Source organism: Dreissena polymorpha, chromosome 1 (assembly GCF_020536995.1).
Source record: "Dreissena polymorpha isolate Duluth1 chromosome 1, UMN_Dpol_1.0, whole genome shotgun sequence".
NCBI classification, from domain to species: domain Eukaryota; kingdom Metazoa; phylum Mollusca; class Bivalvia; order Myida; family Dreissenidae; genus Dreissena; species Dreissena polymorpha.
Genome location: NC_068355.1, coordinates 197,769,532 through 197,789,852, shown reverse-complemented (window position 1 = coordinate 197,789,852; position 20,321 = coordinate 197,769,532). Strand labels below are relative to the sequence as shown.

Sequence of the window (20,321 nt, the reverse complement as noted above, 5' to 3'; positions counted from 1 at the left end):
TAAAAACACAACAAGTTAGGCTTGCAACAGAACTAATAAAAATATATGGATTATTATACAATTTACAAATCAAACATATTTAACTTAAATTAGGCTTGCAACAGAACTAATAAAAATATATAGATTATTAATTTATTATACAATTTACAAATCAAACATATTTAACAATAAAGTAGTCTTAGGTTTACTGAAATGTGCAAATACAAATTGGTTTTTATTTCTGAAAATTTAGAAAAATGAGCTAATATAAAAAGGTTTAATTTTAATAAGTGGGTGTGTTTAAATTAACTTGCACTCAAAAATTATAAGAGTCTGGAGTTGTTTTAATTTCTTACAGGTTTCTGCACACCGTACAGTAAGGTATGATCATGTTATTTTTGTCAGTAGTTAATTACGGCGCCGTTAATTACAATGGTACTGAACTATTATCGAGCAGATGGTCGATGAACGTTATAATAAAAATAAAGATTGCTTTTATTAGTTACAAATCGGCAATTTATCGCTTTTATTTTATTTATAAAGTCAATATAACGGATAAGTAAGGTGTGTATACTGTAGAGCGAATACTGGCAGAACCCCCCCCCCCCGAACCCTTAATCTCGCGTTATCTCGGCAGTCTCGTTACGCGTGATTTAACAATGTCGAAATCGTGAATATATCAGTAGCAGCACCGGCAGCATCGATATAGCATTGTTTTATTTTTAATATACAAACGCCCGTTTACTATATTCACAATGGCATCGGACACAACTATCGGTAAGTAGATGGTTTATTTAAGCTTTTTATGCACTTTCCAATAATCAATGCGACCTATTAAGTGCATTACAATGTTGTAATAGCTTTTGTTTTGACATTTGCACTATAATGATTAAAATTGTTTACAGACGCTCGCTTGAGTCTAATTTTATTCACTCAATGGCAGTTATGTCAGCCCGGTATAATTATCAGCCAATCGAAACGATAGTTAAATTTAATTGTCACGCGAACGCGTAAACATTAACAAATATGGGACAATGTAACCATGAACATTTTTTTGACACTGATCAAATTGCCGAGCAAACAGATCTATCCGAAATGTATTCATATTGACAAGTTAACATCTTTAATTATCTACAAGCCAGCACATGGACAAATACAGACATCTTGAAATAATCAAACACACATGTGTATGCAGAGACGTAGATGTTATCTACGTCTCTGGTGAATGTAATCAATTTTGCATTTTGAAAGAAATTCATGGAATCACTATTATAAGATAGATCTATCAGTGCATGTCGTAGGTTCAACGGTTATCCGTAAAAATGACATTTTAATTTCGGTTTGACGTTGGCCAAACGTTTAATCAATGTTGCAATATGAATTTAACTTAATTGTTTGCACGAAAGAGGTATGGCTGAACCTTGTGTCACCCCCCCCCCTTTCCCAAAAGAAGCACAACAACAGTGAGAATTCATCAAACAATAGTGAAATTAAGCCTTTTTTTTGTTTCAGGCCTTCCCTCAGATGACGTCAAGTGGACAGTGAATGATCCAACCTTTTGGCCAAATGTGACCTATGAGGATTTGGTTGACTACCTTGTGATGGCCAAAGCGTATGATGGAAAAGCGATGAAATTATTCCGATCACTGTATGCATACAACTATGTTCAAAATGGCTGGTTAGGGGACATAATGTGGAGCTCACACAACAACATCCAGTTTCTAAAAGCTAAAGTGTCTCCATCTCAACCAGGAGTTGGCCGTGCTGATTACATGGCTTGGGTGGCAATAGCAGATGATTCTACAATCCTCACAGGCTATTGTACATGTCCAGCAGGCACAGGCAGGAGCTGCAGCCATATCTCGGCCATTATTTATGCTGTGGCATTAGCATGGAGCCATGGACTCGCAGGAAAAACCTGTACAGACAAGGATAGGCTGTGGGGTAGAGGTGCAGGGACAGCTGTGCTGCATGAGGAGTTTGAGAACATTAACTTTGAAAGACCCAAGCCAGACGATGCACCAATACTTAAAAAAACACAAAAAAGGCGATAGGAACCCAACTGCCAAAAATAAGATCATTCTTTGATCACTCTGATCTTCAAGATCATGCCAGTGAGTCGTGCACCAACAAGCTGTGGACATGTAAAGGTACACTGCTCCAAAAAATCTTGAGTGCGAAGGAAAAATCAGTGAATGAGATGAAGTCAGTGGAACACAGTGACCACACCATAGACCCATCAAGGCCAGTTAACGAAGTTACTTGTCAGCCGTGTGATGCATTTTATAAGAAATACATAAATCTTTCTGCTGAGGCAAAGACCAACATCAGCCAAGCTACCTCCTTGCAATGCTCCACGCTATGGAGTGATGCTCGAAAGCTGAGGATTTCATCGAATAAGGTCCATGCTCTTCTTAAAACAAGCCGTGCAGACCCAAACACGTTCGTGACAAACCAGATCTACCCACGGTTTAAAGGGAACAGTGCCACTCAGCATGGGCAAAAGTATGAAGCTGAAGCCAGAGCTTGGTTTGAGCAGAACACTGGCCTAAAAGTGGTTCAAACTGGCGTTGTCATCGACCAGACAGAACCATATCTTGCTGCAAGTCCAGATTGACTTGTTGGCGAGGACACCATTCTTGAAATTAAGTGCCCAACAAAGCCCTTGAGGGAACTTATTCAAAGCGGAACATATGATGTTGTGCACACCAAATCAGGGGACCACTGCCTTAACCCAAAAGGACAAAATGGGTACTACACACAAGTGCAGATAGCTATGCACTGCACTGCACGACACCACTGCAAGTTTGTTGTGTGGACAAAAGCCTAGGAATTTAATAGTGGATGTTCCCTATGCACCAACTTTGTTAAAACCACTCTGGTTAGAATTCGAGAGTTCTACTTCAAACACCTGTTAGTCTGTCTGGTAGATGAGCATAATTTCAAGAGATTAATGATATCTGATCAATACAAACACTACTGTTGATAGCAGTTTGAGGCAAATAACAATAGTGTTTGTATTGATCAGATATCATTAATCTCTACAACAACAGATAGCAGTTTAAGGCAAATAACTATAATACAACAACAGAGTCGACTCTAACAACTTCTACAGGAGCTTTCCCATCAGGGTATACTCTGTTTGGAAGTTATGCGTGAATGCAATGACATACTTGTGGGTTCATATAAAAAACAAAGATCTATTTAGGTTAATATATATATGTGATTATTTATTATACATTTCTATTATATTTCCTGAATAATAAAATAATGATAACCATAACCATACGAGTACTAATGAGTCGCATTCTGAGAAAACAGGGCATAATGCATTGGCGTCAAGTATCATCCCAAATTAGCCTGTGCAGTACGCACAGGCTTATCAGGGACGACACTTTCTGCCTAAATTGGATTTTTGCTAAGAAGAGACTTCATTTAAACGAAAAATGTAAAAAAAGCGGAAAGTGTTTTCCATGAATAGCCTGTGAGGATTGCACAGGCTAATCTGGGACGACAATTTACACACATGTATTATGCCCAGTTTTCTCAGAAAATGACTATCATTATAATTATTAATTGTAGAATAAATAATAAATATGAATTTAAATCACTAAAGCTACATTCTAATACTTGGTGAAACTAAACGTTAAACTTGCCCATAGAATAGTAGAGAAATGCATGTGCTATTATGAATATTTTATTATTTATTAGCTAAATTGGTTAAAATAAAACATGTACTAAAACATATATTGTGTTCATTTTCATTCTTCTGTATCTGACTCATTCATTAGTTGCTCCTATTGACAATATGCATTCTTGGATGTACTAATTAAGACTCTCTTTAAAACAATGAAAAACATTTCTTCAATCCTCAGAAGTATTCTCTCTAATTAAGGAGCCCTGCAAATTACAAAGGGCGGCAATCACTGGCATTTTCTTATCAAGTTTTGTGGTTGATTTAATATTCAAAGTTGTACTTAATATTCTGAACCATTTCAGTCTATTTATGGCTCTTTCAACATGTATTCATACAGATGCGATAAGCCTTGATGCAATGGTTTCTTGTGCAGATAGCTGTGTTCTTCCTTTCATAAATGCTGGAATGTTCAATTTAACTTGTCTAGCACACAGTTCTTCGTCTATAGTAAACCCGCGATCAGCCATAACTTTATCGCCAGGTAATAAGTATTCCAAGAAACCTGAAGATTTAGTGATAAAATTATCACTAGCTCTCCCGCCATATGCTTTTGACACAAACATTATGTACCCATTTGGAGCAATAGCTACAAGAAATTTGGCAGTAGTATGTCTTTTATAATTGCTGTAAGTCTGATTCCTAGCTTTCAAAGTGAACGGTCGCTGAATAAAAACTTCAGTACAGTCAATAATGCATGTTGTCTTTAGATAAGTGTCTACAAATGATGAAGGCAATGTTCTTCTTATAGATGTTCTAGGTAGCCAAACTACACAGTCACTTAACTTTACAGCCAAAATGTCAATCCATGTGTGAAATATGTTGGCGACTAATGGTCTTGAAATGTTGAAGCGCCTGCTAATATCAAAAAATGTCAAACCTAGCCGCAGTCTCATCAAGACAGATAAAATTTGATCTGAAATGTTTAATTTATAACTTAAAGCTTTACCAAATGGAATCATCATAGCTATTAGGGCCATCATTACACTATAATCAAGTCCTGTATAAAAGCGTGCATCAATGTCTGAAGAAATGCTGAATTCTGGTGTGGTTTGTTGAGTAGATGCACATTTAGTGGTTTTATGATACGCATATGGATGGTCAAGTCTTATTTAATCATCAGTCTGGGTGCTAGCCTCTACCATAATAGGCACATTGTTTCAAAAACCTGGATATTTTAGACAGCATGTTGTTTCGCACTCAATCTGTTCATAACTAATGTCATTTACATAATCCGGTGGTAACATAGTGGCAGAAAACATGGGCTCGGAGGGCTCCAGCTTCATGTTGTCACTCACAGGCATCAGCGCTCTTCTGACCAGCTGACGTCTTGGCTTTGGCGTCTTGGTCACTTCATAGCCCATGTTGACGGTAGGCAGAGGGTTTTTCTTCGTTGACAGCCCATCTACAAAATGCAAAACCTGAAAATAGAAAATACATTAATCTGTCAGTATCTGAACTGATGCATGCAATAAAAAATAATTGTAATTCCCACCCCTGAACCCAACTTTGGGGGGGGGGGGCTGGGGCTCAAAAGGTAAAATATTAAATTTTGTTACTTTGGTAAAACCGACCTCAAGCAACCAATGAACTAATTCATTATAAAGTTCACCAAACAGCACTCGTTCCTAGATCGGAACAGTCTTAACAAAGCTGAATAACAATTTTGTCCGAATTGCCATTCGTCCGAATACACATAAAGTGTTTATTAAAGACTGACCACTCAGGCTCAATTTCAGATTGATACTAGTGAAAGTATGTAGATCTTTACATAACAAAGTTAACTTATGTTTTTACATGGTTCTTACCACGGCTTTGCTTGCTGGATTGAAATCTTTCCTGTTGATAACACCCAACCACTCTCGTCTTCGCTAGGCGATCAGAGGTAAACAATGGAACTTGAACGGAGCAAGGAATATACAATTCTCATTTTTTTCGCCATGTTCAGCACATATTGTATTTTTCCAACGATACAGGTCTCTCTGGTTATTGCTGCACCCAACTACGACACATTGTCTGCCCCTAGGTTTTCGTAAGGCATAGCGGCTGGATAAGCTTTCGCGATTTCGGCGATATTGACTAGGGTGCACCGTAACGTCGAGTCAGTATCGTAAGGGCAATTTGGCAACAATGGAAGGAAACAAAAAAATTGCCGTAAAGAGACTGATACCGAAAGTTGGTCGCAGTTTTCAAGATGGCGTCTGTAAATTTAGATTGGTTACCTCCCCTTATCTATCGCTACTCTCTATATAATCTAAACGTATGGGAGACACTTTTCTAGGTAAATAAACAAAGCACAGGAATGAAATTAATGAGTAATGTAGCCAATACTAGGATTGCATTCTGTTTGAATGTTCTGTGCATGCCATGAAATGGGTCAAAGTTCTCAATATTTCATTAAAAATGAGGTGGGTGGGGGGAAAGATCAAGGGCCATAGTTTCACAAGTGAAGAAGCCAGCCTTGTCTTTGGTTGTATTTTCAATGTATATTGCCAATGCTATGACACTGACACAAAAAGGCTTTCTTGTGTCACTTTCTGTTTTGATGCAATGGATTTGACTGTTCGCGGCCTTTCGGAACTCGAAATTTGGTCAAAAATATATCCCCTGCCCCCTTATACGCGAGAAATCGCAACGAAGACAAAATTATGTTATTTTTTAATTGTTTTGACGATGCAAAAGCTTACATAAAAAGAAATGAAATTGATACGAATAACCGTTACATGATGGGTTACAGCACAAAAAACTTTGGTAATTCAGGTAAATTCATTTTATTATTTTGTTCATATATCTAAACGTAATGATTTCTGTTGAAAGAAGCATACATTAATAATTCTTCAAAGTCTCATTGATTGTTGTGGGGAGTCCGGCAGTATTTAAAGATAGATAGATAGATGTTAATCTTTTAAAAATAGTTGGTTTGAAAGAAACACATTTAGCTTCCCTTTTTGTTTTCCTTACAATATTGACATTGGGCCTATTGACACGACCACTTTGTAGACCTTCGTCGAGTCAGTATTGTAAGGACAATTTGGCAACATGGTAAGGAAACATAAATTTTGCTGTAAAGAAACTGCTACCGCATGTTTGTCAAAGTTTTCAAGATGTCGTCTGCCAATCTTCACACAAGAAATCGCAATGAAAACAAGATACTTTTATTGTTTCAACGATGCAAAAGCACAAATTTAAAAACATGAAATTGATAGTATAATCGTTAAATAATCGGTTATAGCACCAAAAAATTCGGCATTTCCATTTTTGTTTTCCTTACAATATTGACGCTACCGTTTTGTAGACATTGACTAGAGTGAATATTATTAATGAAATTGTTGTCAAATATTATCAATTATTAGTTTAAAAGAAATTCCATTATTGTCATTTTGAATACATTGACTTGAGCTCTGATTATTTAACAAAATTATCATCCCAGTGCTTTTTAAATAAACACAGTAAACTTCTAATGGAAAATAACGGTATCAACTGTTGGAATTACTTATTATTAAGTAACAGCAGTGCAATCTGTTAATACTGTTCTGGATGCATGGATATTTATCCCCAAGTGATGATAGCCATGTATTCACAGCCATGGCTACACAGGGGCATTAAGCAGTGTTTTCTCAGCCAGTATTTGATTACTATGTTAATAAATAAATCACTTGAATTTGTACCAAAAAGCGTATGTCCTTCAAGATGAGCAATGTAAGAGCAAAATATTAAAAAAATTGTGAGGTTTATTTTTTTTAATGTTATTATTATTTATTCACCATTAACTAAATTAATTCTAAATTTACACTGGTACCTATAAATTCTGCCACACTCATATATTTCTTACCGGTAAATGGTGAAATGTTTGCAATACACCATGGTATTAATTATTTTTATACAATAAGTTTGTAAAGACGTTATCAAATCTATTAAGCTTTTATGTGGCCTGATATTTATCACAACGGGTAAGTAGAAAAAAGCATGCCTCACAGAAAGCTTTTTACTTGCATTAATATTTTGACTTAAAAAAAAATTGAAAGAATTTTTCTCCAATTGATAAAGTATTGTTCATTTCCATATTCTGTCACAAAAGTCCTTATCAATTGTCTTTGAAATATCAAATAAAGTTTTAAAATGAAGACTTATGAAGGTGAAAACATTTGTACTTTCTCTGTTTTCTCTTTTTTAAAGAACAATGTGATTCTATGTACCTTTATCAATTATTGTTATGTCCCCCGATCAAATGATTGTGGATATATTGTTTTTGGTCTGTCCATCTGCCATTCTGTTCCAAAACTTTAACCTTCGGCTTGGTAACCTTGCGATAACTTTTGAAATATTTACTTTTGAAATATTGAACATAGCAACTTGATATTTGGCATGCACGTGTATCTCATGGAGCTGCACATTTTTAGTGGTGAAAGGTCGAGGTCATCCTTCAAGGAAAAAAAAAATCAAATCGGCGCAATAGGGGGCATTGTGTTTCTGACAAACACATCTCTTGTTCCTATTAAATTAATGAATTTATGATATGGATTTTTTTGTTAAATTTCATTTTTTTTTTGTTTTATATATAAAGTGTATACATAATCAGAAAATTAAAAAAAAACTGTTTTGATGAATAATTTCAGTTGTTACTTCATCCTCCCATAAGGTTTGTTGGGTCCATGGGGTGAACCCTTACATGTATGTGAGCCTAGGACATCAGGTTCTGAAATGCCAACATGGTACAGACAAGAACAAGAAGAAAAAACTGGAAAAGGAGAAGGTATTGGACAGAAAAATGGTAACCTTCCCCTCCATGCTTGTCATTGATTTTTAGCTTGGCTGTTTTCGAAGAAAACCTGAGGTTTTGTCATAGCCAGCTTGTTGTATCGTGTCCGTGTCGTCGGCCATCCGCGTCATGCTAAAACCTTAGCATTTTGTCATTGGCTCTAAAATCAAAGTGCTTCAACCTACAACTTTGAAACTTCATATGTTACTGCACCTTGATGAGTTCTCCATGCCACATGCATTTTTGGTCACTAGGTCAAAGGTCAAGGTCACTGTAAACAAAAAACAAAAACATTCTGACAGGCTTTCATGTATTCAAAACTGCATCTGCAGCCGAGCGTGGCACCTTTTATGAGGTGCTCTTGTTAGCTTACCTGAGCACCTTGTTAGTATGCTGAATCTTTATTTTCATAAACAATACAATAGCAATGTCTCATATAAATCAGTCTTTACTGAATTGGAAAGTATTGTATTTAATAACAATTTTGTTAAAAATAGGATCCAGATGAATCAGCTAAATGTACAAGAATCTTTTATATATAAACTTTGAAACATTAAAGTAGCGCATCCTGTAAGCCATTTAATGCAAAAAATATACAATGTACATGTAATGATGGACAGAGGATTTTAAAAATGTTCTTAAAATAATGTTGATTTCAGTGCAGAACAAAAAAGTTTTGTTCTTGTTGTCTTGATGAATGCTCAGATAAAAATATAAGATTTATTTATTTGGACTTGGTACAATGCCAACATTGATCAAATCATTCCATGAAGAGTAAAATGTTTACCCTTTTGTTTTATACTGACTAATATTATTATGAAATTAGACTTTGGTCCAAATAGTTGTAAAACCTCAACACTGTGTGATATCAGATAAAATATGCATTTTCATGTTCATAAAATTGTAAAGATATTAACATACTTTTCAGACAATGACAGTTAGCAGTGAGCAACACTCATATGCTAAAAAGAAAACAAGGCATGCAGTGCAGCCCTCACAAAAAATGGACTGTCCTCCTTCTAATACTGAACATTTACCAAGTATACAATATTACAGTATTTGCATATTTTGACGATTTAAAACATTAAAATTTTTAAGCATTACGAAGGAATAATTTCGCGAGTTCTGTTGTTATCATTATATTTTGTGACAGTACGATGATTGCTGAATCATATAAAGTATAACATACACATATTACTTACTATACGAGCACGGATGGGCGAGTTGTTTACGTTCTAAGATTTTTTCTCAAATGGTCATTTGTTTGAGACTAGCTAAGGATAACTTTTTTATCTTTAATTTTATTCTTGTTTAATTATTGAGCTATTTAATTCCGATGTTAACATTTATCTTTTTACATTATTTTATTTATGTCATCATTTTTATTTTTAAAACTTCAACACATGCCAAAATCCTTGAAAATATCCATATACAGGTTTGCCTCTATAATTGTTGGAATCATTTCCTTCAATTTCTTTAAACTATGACTTTTTCCCTTCGCATCAAGACAAGAATATTAATTGATTAAACCAATGGTTATTGTTTGCTGTTGAATGTCTTACTATTGAACATTTGATAATCTCATCCGGAGGTTGTTGCTTTCCCGGGATTTTATTATTGTTTTGTTTATTGAATAATTTTCCAACGTTTAGAAATGTAATGTTTTGCTAACATTTATAAATGTATTTCTACTTTTATTCGCACTTTGATCGTAGTACTTTAATTTTTGGCTTTCTTTCACATCGAACGAGTGCTTAATTTTGTTTATATAAATATCATCTACAGTTTATTGGTTCGATTTAACTTCTTTAATTTAAGACGCATTCTGCAGAATACAAAAATATCGGGTTTAATGAACCTTATATATTTAATGCTGTGCCTTTCTTTTATTAAAACGCTCTGCTTTTCTATATTTTGTAATTCGTCTGCAAAACAAAAGCGTTCATATTTGCGTCCCTTTTATTGTTTATTTATATTTTTCTTGATTAAAAATCGATGCATGTTCTAGCATTTGCGTATAACCATAGTTTATTCGATGTTTTGGTAAGATTTTCTTGAAACGAGATGGTTTGTCACAGACGTGCATGAGAGAAATGTATAGATTGTGTGTAAAACCATTTCTCCCTTTCACCTTGTATTGGTAAATATTAGAGATGGAGTTCGTGTAAATAATGCGTTGTTATAACGTCATCTTTATCTGCATTTAGGAGACGTATGTATTTTTAATAATGGTATGATTGAGTGTTCCAACCTGTAATTAATGAGTTTTCGGGATGTTAACTGTGTATAGTTATGAAATTAACCATATCCGTCGTTTTCGCATTAGTAATGGTGACATTCTTCAAAGATTATCTTACGATACTTAAAGTTGTAATAGTTTTTTATTTGTAACCTTTTAAGTCTAGTCCGGGTTTTTGCAACAAATAAATTTAACGAATCATAGGACTGCACTCAACAGCACTTATGTGCCTAAGGATGGTTAAATCTCATAGATGTGTGTTCATATTGAAAAAACATATAAAGTTGTATATATTTATGTATGCATGCATGTATGTATGTATGTAATGATATACATATTAAATATATTTAGTTGTATACCCTCACAATTGATACATATGCATCACGCATATTAACCATTGAACATTTACCAATAAGGTGTACTCATGGTATCATTTTATTTATAAATAGTCATACATATATATATACATAACTATACAAATAAGTAAAAAAACATCACATGTATAATTGTACTATGCAAATGTGTGTGCTTTTGTACAAGATATGTTTATGTGTATGTGTATATAAATAAGTTTAATAAATAACATATTCATATGTGTACTATGCAAATGTGTCTGTTTTTGTACAAGATATGTTCATGTGTATAATAGTGTGTATAATTTGTTATAAATATTCAAATACATATCTTAACACATATGAATCATAATGTATTCTTTATAATTAGTCATACATATAAATACATAACTATAAAAATAAGTCAAAAAAATACCGCATGTATATGTTTGCTATGCAAATGTGTGTGCTCTTGTACAAGATATGTATATGTGTACATAAATAAGTTTAAAAAATACATATTTATAAGTGTGCTATGCAAATGTGTGTTTCTTTTTACATGATGTGTTATTCATCATGCTCATGATGTATTTTCTATATTATAGGTCTATCAATGCTATGTAAAAGACATAATACCCTTTATATTGCTAACTTATTGGCCAAATAATACAAATATCGTTCATTAGCAACTACTTCATTTACTATGCTACAATGCTATGTAAAAGACATAATACCATTTATATTGCTAACTTATTGGCCAAATAATACAAATATCGTTCATTAGAAACTACTTAATTTACAAAAACTGAAAGCAATTACTTAAATTTTGTTTCCAGAACTTTTTAACTCCAATGTGATTAAAATTGCATAGGAGGATATCTTTTTATTTTTGCATTGTGATCAACCGACAATAAATTGTCAACCGTTTGTTGTCACAAGATAAACCAATTGCAAGACAATAATACAATCGCTTCATGTGTAACAGTCAACATGCATATATTAAATATTAAGCACAGTACAACAACATTAAACTCACTCGATCCCTTATACATTACCACAAGCACCGACCTTGATGAGAATTAAATAACAAAGGCATCTTAAAAACCTAGATCAAATAATCTTGGACCCTTTCGTTTTCTAAGTCCAAGATTGTTTGATCCTTATATCCTAATCAGTTTTCCATAATCCAAATCATTGATTCACTTGCATTCTCTTGTTTTATAACAAGATTATGACACAAGTGAGTCATTAACCTATCAAAATAGTCACTATAAGCAATTAACATCAAAATCATTAGCATGTGCATTGCCTGCCAAGCTTAGTGTGCAATTGAAAAAACACAGCCCATCATCTTCTCTACCACAGAAAAAATAAATAAAAGTGAAAATTTATTTTGCAACCAGCATAAACCAAGAACAGCAACTCGCAGTATGTAAAGGTTTATGCTGTTTGTTACTCATCAGTACCTAAGTCTTGGAAATGAAGCATTTAAAACTTGAATATATTAAGAAAGGACTTAATTTAAATTGATTTTCTAAAGGACGTCAAATGCGTCAAAGTGCATTTCTGAGAGGTAAAGCGATTAGCACATGAGAGTGTTTGTTTGTCGCTGCTCTATAGGTGTCCTTCATTTATAAAACCCGATTTATAGGCACGATGTGATCATTTTCTAGACGCATACCAATATGGGTTCATGTGTTCCCCAACGCCATTAAACCGTAAAATAACATGTGGATATGCTGATTGATTGGGTTTTATTAGGCCATACGATGCAGATTTATTGGGTTTTATTACACTATAATGCAATTAAGACCATATAATCGCATGTGAACGTTAACTGGGCGCAGATAAATAAGGAAACATCCCTGGTTTCACCCGAATTGTACCGTATAAGCACGACGTGGACGTTGTCTGGATGCTTTTTTGGAGGGGGGGGGGGAATTAGTTATACAATGGTAAAAAAATATATAAAATAAAATACGCGGAGATTTTATGCACGTAATTCAATCTAATTAACTTAGTTATTTGATGCAATTACTAGCATTAAAGCACACTCATCAGAAGCCCCCCCCCCCCACCGGAAGCTCCACGATTAAAGTGATTTTGAAGACTTTGACAACCAATTTTCGAACATGTAAGGCTTTCTTTACTTTTATCAAAGAACCTTCTTATATTGCCAAAATATGCATAGTTTATACGCCGGGCGACAGAAAGTATAAAGTTAAAACATTTAGCGATTGTCTGTGATAAGTGGGAAATGTTGTGTAAGAAGAAGAAAAAAAAAATAGGTGTTTAAATAGGTGATTGAGATCTAGCTAAGTGTGAAACATCAAATGATTTGACTTTACTTAGAAGATTTTAGGGAGGGGGGGGGCGTACGCTTAATTTGTTGACTCGACTCAGATTGATACGCTTAATTTGTTGACTCGACTCAGATTGATAGGGTTCTAAATGCTCTATAATGCACGTACGACCGTATGTAAATGTTACTGGGCGCAGATTATCGCTAACCATAATTTTTAAGCACGAATATAACCGTTTACGCGGGATATAAAAAACGTTGTCTGGACGCAGAATAATCGGCGCTCGTTAGTTCACTAACACTATGTATTCGCGCAGATAGTCCATAGATAGAAGTCAATGAGTTATCCCATGCATATCCCAAGCTCACTCAATTTTGGGACACATATATTTATAGGGTTCAACTATGGCATAATGGAAGTATATAAGCGCATGTCATGTAAACTGAGCACAGATCATTAGATACCAATAATTTATAATCCCGATTTTAACGTACATTATAAGCACGATGCGAGCGTTATCTGGATAAAGATTTATAGGCGCCCATTACTTCACCAACGCTTTAACACCCGCATAAAAACTTGCGAAGAGACGCATAGACGCTGGTAAATAGAAGTTACAGGATCTTCACTATAAATATGTATTCTGAACTCCTAATAGTGTGGCCTGTCTGTATCTAATGCTGTTTGCTGAGCTCCACATGATATGCATGTGTGCATCTAAAGCATCAAATTTGTTCACGCAGACAACAAGGGCTTTTTAAGACTCGTAATTCATACTAGCCGATCCTAGTGCACAATCAGCACTATAAATCTGTATTCCAAATTTAATATTTTTATTCACAATATTTTAACTAAAGAGATATAACTACTTATCATTATCAAAGTAACAAGCTTTATTTTATACTTTTAAAATCCAATGAAAATAGAATGAAAAAATCATTGTCGTAAATGTTGCTGCAAAGGCGTTGTATTTCCTTATTTTTTCGCCAAATAGTCTTCCTTCCAAAACTGACACGAGCTGGCGGAAAAGGATAGTTTCAGGGGAGACCACTTTGTCGACTTAATTTCTGACAACAAAAATTGAAAACGCCTTATAATTTCGATGAAATCAGGGTTTGAAAGTCGCAAACACTTAGATGATTGCACTGAATTATGTACGATATACAGGTGATTAATAAGGTCGAAAGCAACGGTTTTCAATTGTTCATTCGTGGAGCCTTGAACAGCAGTGCGTAATGTATTTTGTATACCTTGTTGGAATGTCGAATTCGAACTCTGTATTTCATATATTATCATTGTCAATCGCATACATAATCTTACCCGAACTTCAGCAATAAACTGATACTGTAACTTAAGACTACACCTCCCAGTTCTCCCACTCCACCTTGTCTGATCTTCCGTATACAACACGCTTGCAACCGACATCCTAAGTTATCTATACAGTTTGTTGCCCTGTTCCGACGGGATTTTGACATCGACAGGCCAAATTGTATCAAAACATTCAATGATAAAGAATGTTTTTGCTGGGATAGGTCGACCAATTACTTGCCTAAATTATCACAAAAGATTAACCTGAAGTTCAAAATATTTTTTCTCAGATTTATTAATATTTACATCGCACAATGTTGCCCTGTTCCGGTGCCTCTTTTCAGTTCCGACGGTTTACCGTTATTTTTTACTTACCCGTAAAAATCACTAAAAGAGGTAAATTAGGGGAATGCAAAACGTCTTAATATGCTGCAGAAATAATATTTGGACAACTATTGGGAAAAAGGCACCATCTTTAGGTACGAAATTGAAGATATCGTTATGAAAGGCTATCACCAATTCAAAATAAGGCCTCCAATGCATACCGAGTTAAATGTGGACTTAGAATATACAAATCTATATGATGCAAATGCAGCATTAGTGTGGATTCCACCTATTGAGGACTTTCCTCCAGAAATGAGACAGAATGTAACAGACCAAAGTCGTTTCTTAATATTGTATGACATTGCAGGATTGCCCATAGGCCATGTGCCAAGAGGACTAGCTGGTGCATTCAGAAATATCATAGAATTGGAGGGTAAAATCACTGCTTTAGCCACTGGAGAGCCCTGCCCTAGCTTTGCGCCCTGGCCAGCCCCGGAAGCAACAGGTGGGGGTCATTCCATGTGACTTCATCATAACCTGTGCAGATAATGACTTTAATATCATCTCTGATACCATCGATAGTATGCCCGAGAAGGAGGCAATGAAGATACAATAGATGTAAAAAAATGACGCAAAACAAAAATACATTTGTACATATAATTATGTGAATTGTCCTTCAATAATAAAACATATGAACCATTACTATGACCTTATGTTGGTTTTTTATCGTTATTACAATTATTACATGTAGCTACATAATACAAAGTAGGCTCATTTCTGATACAAGCACTCCAGCTGAAAAGTTAACACAACTATGGACACACATTAACAATATCTTAAGCATACAAGACTTGGTGTATATTGAACAATGTCACAGTAAACTATTCCAGCAAAGTTACAACAGTGCATATTTTATTTAATTGACAAACAAATGGCAAAATAATTATACTCCTTCAGAGGTTAAAGCAGTCTTATCATAGTCATGGTCTTCGGGAATACAAGAAACATGGATCCAACTGTCGCATATATCACATTGAACCCAACCATCTGGATCCTCTGGAACTTTCTGACAAATCATGGTTCCTATCAGCTCTTGTTAAAGGAATACCTCTTCCTACATCTTCTAAGGCCTCTTTCACTCTAATCAATTTACCAGGTGATTCTCTGTATCCCCTCTTATATGTCAAAGTTATTTGTGTAGCTTTTTTACTGTGCTGGGCTCAAGTGTTGAGCTTGCTTCCGGGAACTGTAGTTACTATTACGTGGAGTCCTGTAGTCTGACCCACTGTTATAAAGCCTAATTTGTCCCATGTTCCTGTTGAAGAAAAAGAGAATACATTTAATAAAAGAGAAACAGAAAATGATTGAAAAAGCATGGTGATATCGGATGTCAATGCCTGCTTACAGTCAATATTTATTGTTTGGGCCATAGGAGTCTATATCAACATGTATACCGCCACGTGTTGGAAATATTTCAATAATCTCTTTATATCAAAATATGGACAGACAGACAGACGAACATAAATAGGTTATTGAAATGTAACCGGAGTCTGAGCAACTGACAATACAACAAAAAATAGTTAAAAATTTATCAAAAACTGTAAAATTGCAGGAATTTGCTCATTGTCCCTGAGGAGCCTCACCACTCAATGTTACGTCAAATCCATCGGAACTGGCCAAAAGTTTTCCATTTATTTTTGTTATAATTTCATTCAGATAACAGATATTGATTTATAAAATATTTTTAACATATGCTGTCTGTACCTGTGCAATAACTTCTGCACTATAAAATATTCCCTGCCATGCCCAAGAAAAATTTGACATGAAACTCATTATTCAAAACGTCATTTTTCCGATTTTCAACCAAGTAAAAAAATTAACCTGCCATAAAGTATTTGGGATTTTGTTACCTAAGATAAAGATTTCATCAATCATGTACTGCTTGTTCAACAATGGCACGTGTGCGTGTAAAACGAAACAACTTTCGCTTTGTGGCCGCCGCTATTTACTGAAAGTACATTCGGATTCCATCGGAACCGGTGAAACGTCGGAACAGGGCAACGAACTGTATCGATATGAAATAAATCTTGCAAGTTGTCATTTATCAAGTAGCTAACGTACTGTAAAAGTTGTTTCTGTGTCACAATTGACAGTTTTCCATCGAATAAATACATACAAAGTCGAACTATCTTTTTTTAAGAAGACGTTTTGTCGGAGGATTTTTATTAATTTAGTTTGTGCATGCATTATAATAAACAACGGTTAACTGAAAAATAAATAAATCAATACATTAAAAAAACGTTGTTATTGACATCGAACGCCTATGCTTTGTGCCTGTTTCCTGATGCAAAGCCGGCATACTCTGCAGACAATTTACCATCCTGTCGACCGGATCTGGTTCTTCTTCCATTTAATTCTGCCTGAAAATATCAACAATGACTTATAATAATAATAATAATAATAATAATAGTAACACTACTACTATTACTAATAATAACAATAATACAAATAAAAATAATATTACTTGTTAATAAATAAAAGTACTTATAGGGCCTAATAATAAGTACAGTGAGGTCGTCAGTTCCGAATCACTAACGAAATTATCAATGTATACTTTAAAAGAGCAACCGACAAAGATTTCGAATTTAGTGATTTTGTCAGATAATTTCAACCTCGATCCTGTGCTCACATTGATTTTCAGGAAGTTTCTAAATATAGATGTGTGTTTATGTTTTTCCTCGATCGTACAGTTTCTCCATTTCCGGTTAAAGGGGCTTGTTCACACTTAAATTGCATTTTTTGAAGTTTTTCATTTAATGCTTTAAATTCATAAATTTAAACATCGCAAATAACGTGCTCCAGTATAAAAGAAAAATAAAGTTAAAATAAGAAAGAAAAAGTAAGCCGCACCAAGGCTCGACCACTGACCCTTGGATCGTTTTTTTCCCCGACTAAATATAGATTTTAAATGTAAATTTAAATATAAACACGCATTGTGACAACAACAACAAATATGGCGGAATCTGTATTGTCAAACACGGAAGAAGGTAAAATATGTTTTTTATTGTAAAACTCAATAGTGCGTATGATTTTCTTTTTATAAAAGTAGATTAAAATAGTATAACTGATCAAATGATTCGTTCTCGTTACATAAGTATATGCATATACATCACAGAACGCGTAAATACTGTTGTGCCGGTGCCCGGTCTACGAAATGCGCACATACCTCGTGATTGGGAACCAGCGACAAATCGGTATAGTGAATGCTGGGTAGCACGAGTTTGTAGGCTCTCTTATGCACGGTTGACTGATGCGAGTAGACGTATTTTCCCAAATTGAGTATTGCTTGGAGTAATTGTGAGCCTGAGTGAGTAATTGTGAGCCTGAGTATATGTTATATTGTATTATATTGTATTATATTGTATTTTATGTGTGTTCAACACGTATTTCCCTGGAAGGCCATTCCCAGAAGATATAAGTGAGACCACAGGGATCGTTAGGTAAAAAATACTATATTATACTATATACATATATACAAGGGATACAACTGTCAAATTTCCTGCACAACATCATGGTCTGAACAATAGCAAAAAAATCGCTTCCAAAAGCAATAATTACACGAAAAAAACTGTATAACAACAGCTCAGACATTTATCTATCAGATAATAACTATGTTTATAGCAGTAAAAGTGTTCATAGTTGTGTTTGAAACGAAAGTTTCATGAAAAACGGTAAAATTTTCGAAATGCGACACAGGTGTGCACACCCACTTTGACACATTTTGTTTCATAATTTTATAATTACAGAGAAGTTGAGCAAATTTTACCTTGTTTTATTATCCATAGACACTTTATTAATCAAAGTAGACACCTTCCATTATTGCATGTAACTGCATATATGCAAAACACCGTAAATATTAAATTTGTTTACATTTCTACTATCTTCAAGGATTTGTATGCACTTTGTCAGGTAATGTTACGTGGAACGTGACTGGTTGGATTTATTACTGCAGTGGAATTTCAACCAATCAAATCGCATGTTTGAAATACATGTGAACTATCCAAAATGAAAGTAAAACATTGTCATTGTGAAATTGAAGCAGATTGATGTGAATTTCTAGCAAAATATGCTTACTAAATAGTTATTATGTTCTATTTTACTATGAAAAAAAACTATCCAAGGAATATGTACCAGTAAAAGAGCTTTATAACAAAGGAATACGAAAATTACTGCTAGAATTCTAAGTTTTCAGCTGTGCACACCTGTGTCCAAGTAAGGATTTTTGAGCATTTTGAATGAAACTTTCTCTCTTAGTTCAATGAAAAGCTTGTACTTTATTGCCAAGTGTATTATTTTCTGAAAGATAAATGTCTTGGCTGTTGTAATACAGTTTAATTGGTGTATTTATTGCGTTTGGAAGCAAATTTTTCGCTATTGTTTACACCATGGTTGTGTGCAGGAATTTTCACAGTTGTATCCCTTGTATATATATGTAGTATAATAGAATTTTTTTACTTAACGGTCCCTATGAGTGAGACTGTGACTGTGTATGTGAGTCTGTGAGTTGCCTGTGATTGTGTCAATGACAGGCATTTCCCTGGAAGTGTATTCCCAGAAGTATATGTGTATGTAAGCCGGTGACTGTGTGTTTAAGTACGTATTTGCCTGGAGGTGTATTCCCAGAAGTACATGTATAGTGCCATTTTGTGACGTGCAACCGACGAGTATAGCCGCCGAGTTCCCTCGAAGACGACGAGGACGTTTGGTGCATCCTGACGAGCATTCCAGTTGATGCCCATGTGAGTAGTTTAGTAACTTGTCGTTGCTAGTAAATGCTGTAGTTGTTGACGAACCCCACAAAGAGCTAACCGTGAAAACACTACAATGGCGCTCAACGTGGGGCAAAGTGAAAATTGTGTTTAACGGTTAGGCTAGTTGCAAAATCAATCGGCATCACATAATTTATTTTCAATCGACGGATCAAATTTAATTTGAAGTGTATAGAAACTGTTAGTTTCATAAAACGTGATTTCTGTTGTTAACTTGTTGAACTCAGTGTTCGTCTATTTTAAGAAGTGTGTAACAAACAGACGGCATCGTAGTTTTTTTTCCATTGTTGGCATTCGCCGGCCATGTTATCAGTTGGTGAAATATTTCTTAAAAAACGTGATTTTCCAATGCTGTTTGTTACAGTTTTGCTTGTGTAATCAACGGATGGCCACGTGTTTTTTTATTGGCAATTTTCCCGTGATTAGTTGGCGCGTATTCTGTGCGCAGCATTTCATGAAAAACGTGTTTGGTTGACTGCTGTATATAGCAGTGTAAATTGCTGATGTATCGGTAACTATTATTTATTTATAGCAGTGTTATTGCGAATGTAAAC

At 34.7% G+C, this 20,321-nt stretch overlaps 1 protein-coding gene and 2 long non-coding RNA genes across 3 annotated transcripts; 2 read left to right on the top strand and 1 right to left on the bottom strand.

The window, feature by feature from the left end:
• The first annotated feature begins 657 nt into the window (after positions 1 to 657).
• LOC127864512 (uncharacterized) lies at positions 658 to 3,726 on the top strand. The gene is made up of 2 exons (XM_052404168.1): positions 658 to 756; positions 1,492 to 3,726. The coding sequence occupies exons 1-2, from the start codon at positions 735 to 737 to the stop codon at positions 2,031 to 2,033; spliced, it is 564 nt and encodes a 187-aa protein (XP_052260128.1). The 5' UTR covers positions 658 to 734; the 3' UTR covers positions 2,034 to 3,726.
• Positions 3,727 to 6,295: 2,569 nt separating this feature from the next.
• On the top strand, positions 6,296 to 9,425 carry LOC127864515 (uncharacterized). The gene is made up of 3 exons (XR_008042064.1): positions 6,296 to 6,433; positions 8,290 to 8,426; positions 9,361 to 9,425. It is a non-coding gene; the product is annotated as an uncharacterized LOC127864515 (long non-coding RNA).
• Positions 9,426 to 15,581: 6,156 nt separating this feature from the next.
• On the bottom strand, positions 15,582 to 17,003 carry LOC127864513 (uncharacterized). The gene is made up of 2 exons (XR_008042062.1): positions 16,849 to 17,003; positions 15,582 to 16,253 (listed from the first exon to the last, which is right to left on the bottom strand). It is a non-coding gene; the product is annotated as an uncharacterized LOC127864513 (long non-coding RNA).
• Between the last annotated feature and the right edge of the window lie 3,318 nt (positions 17,004 to 20,321).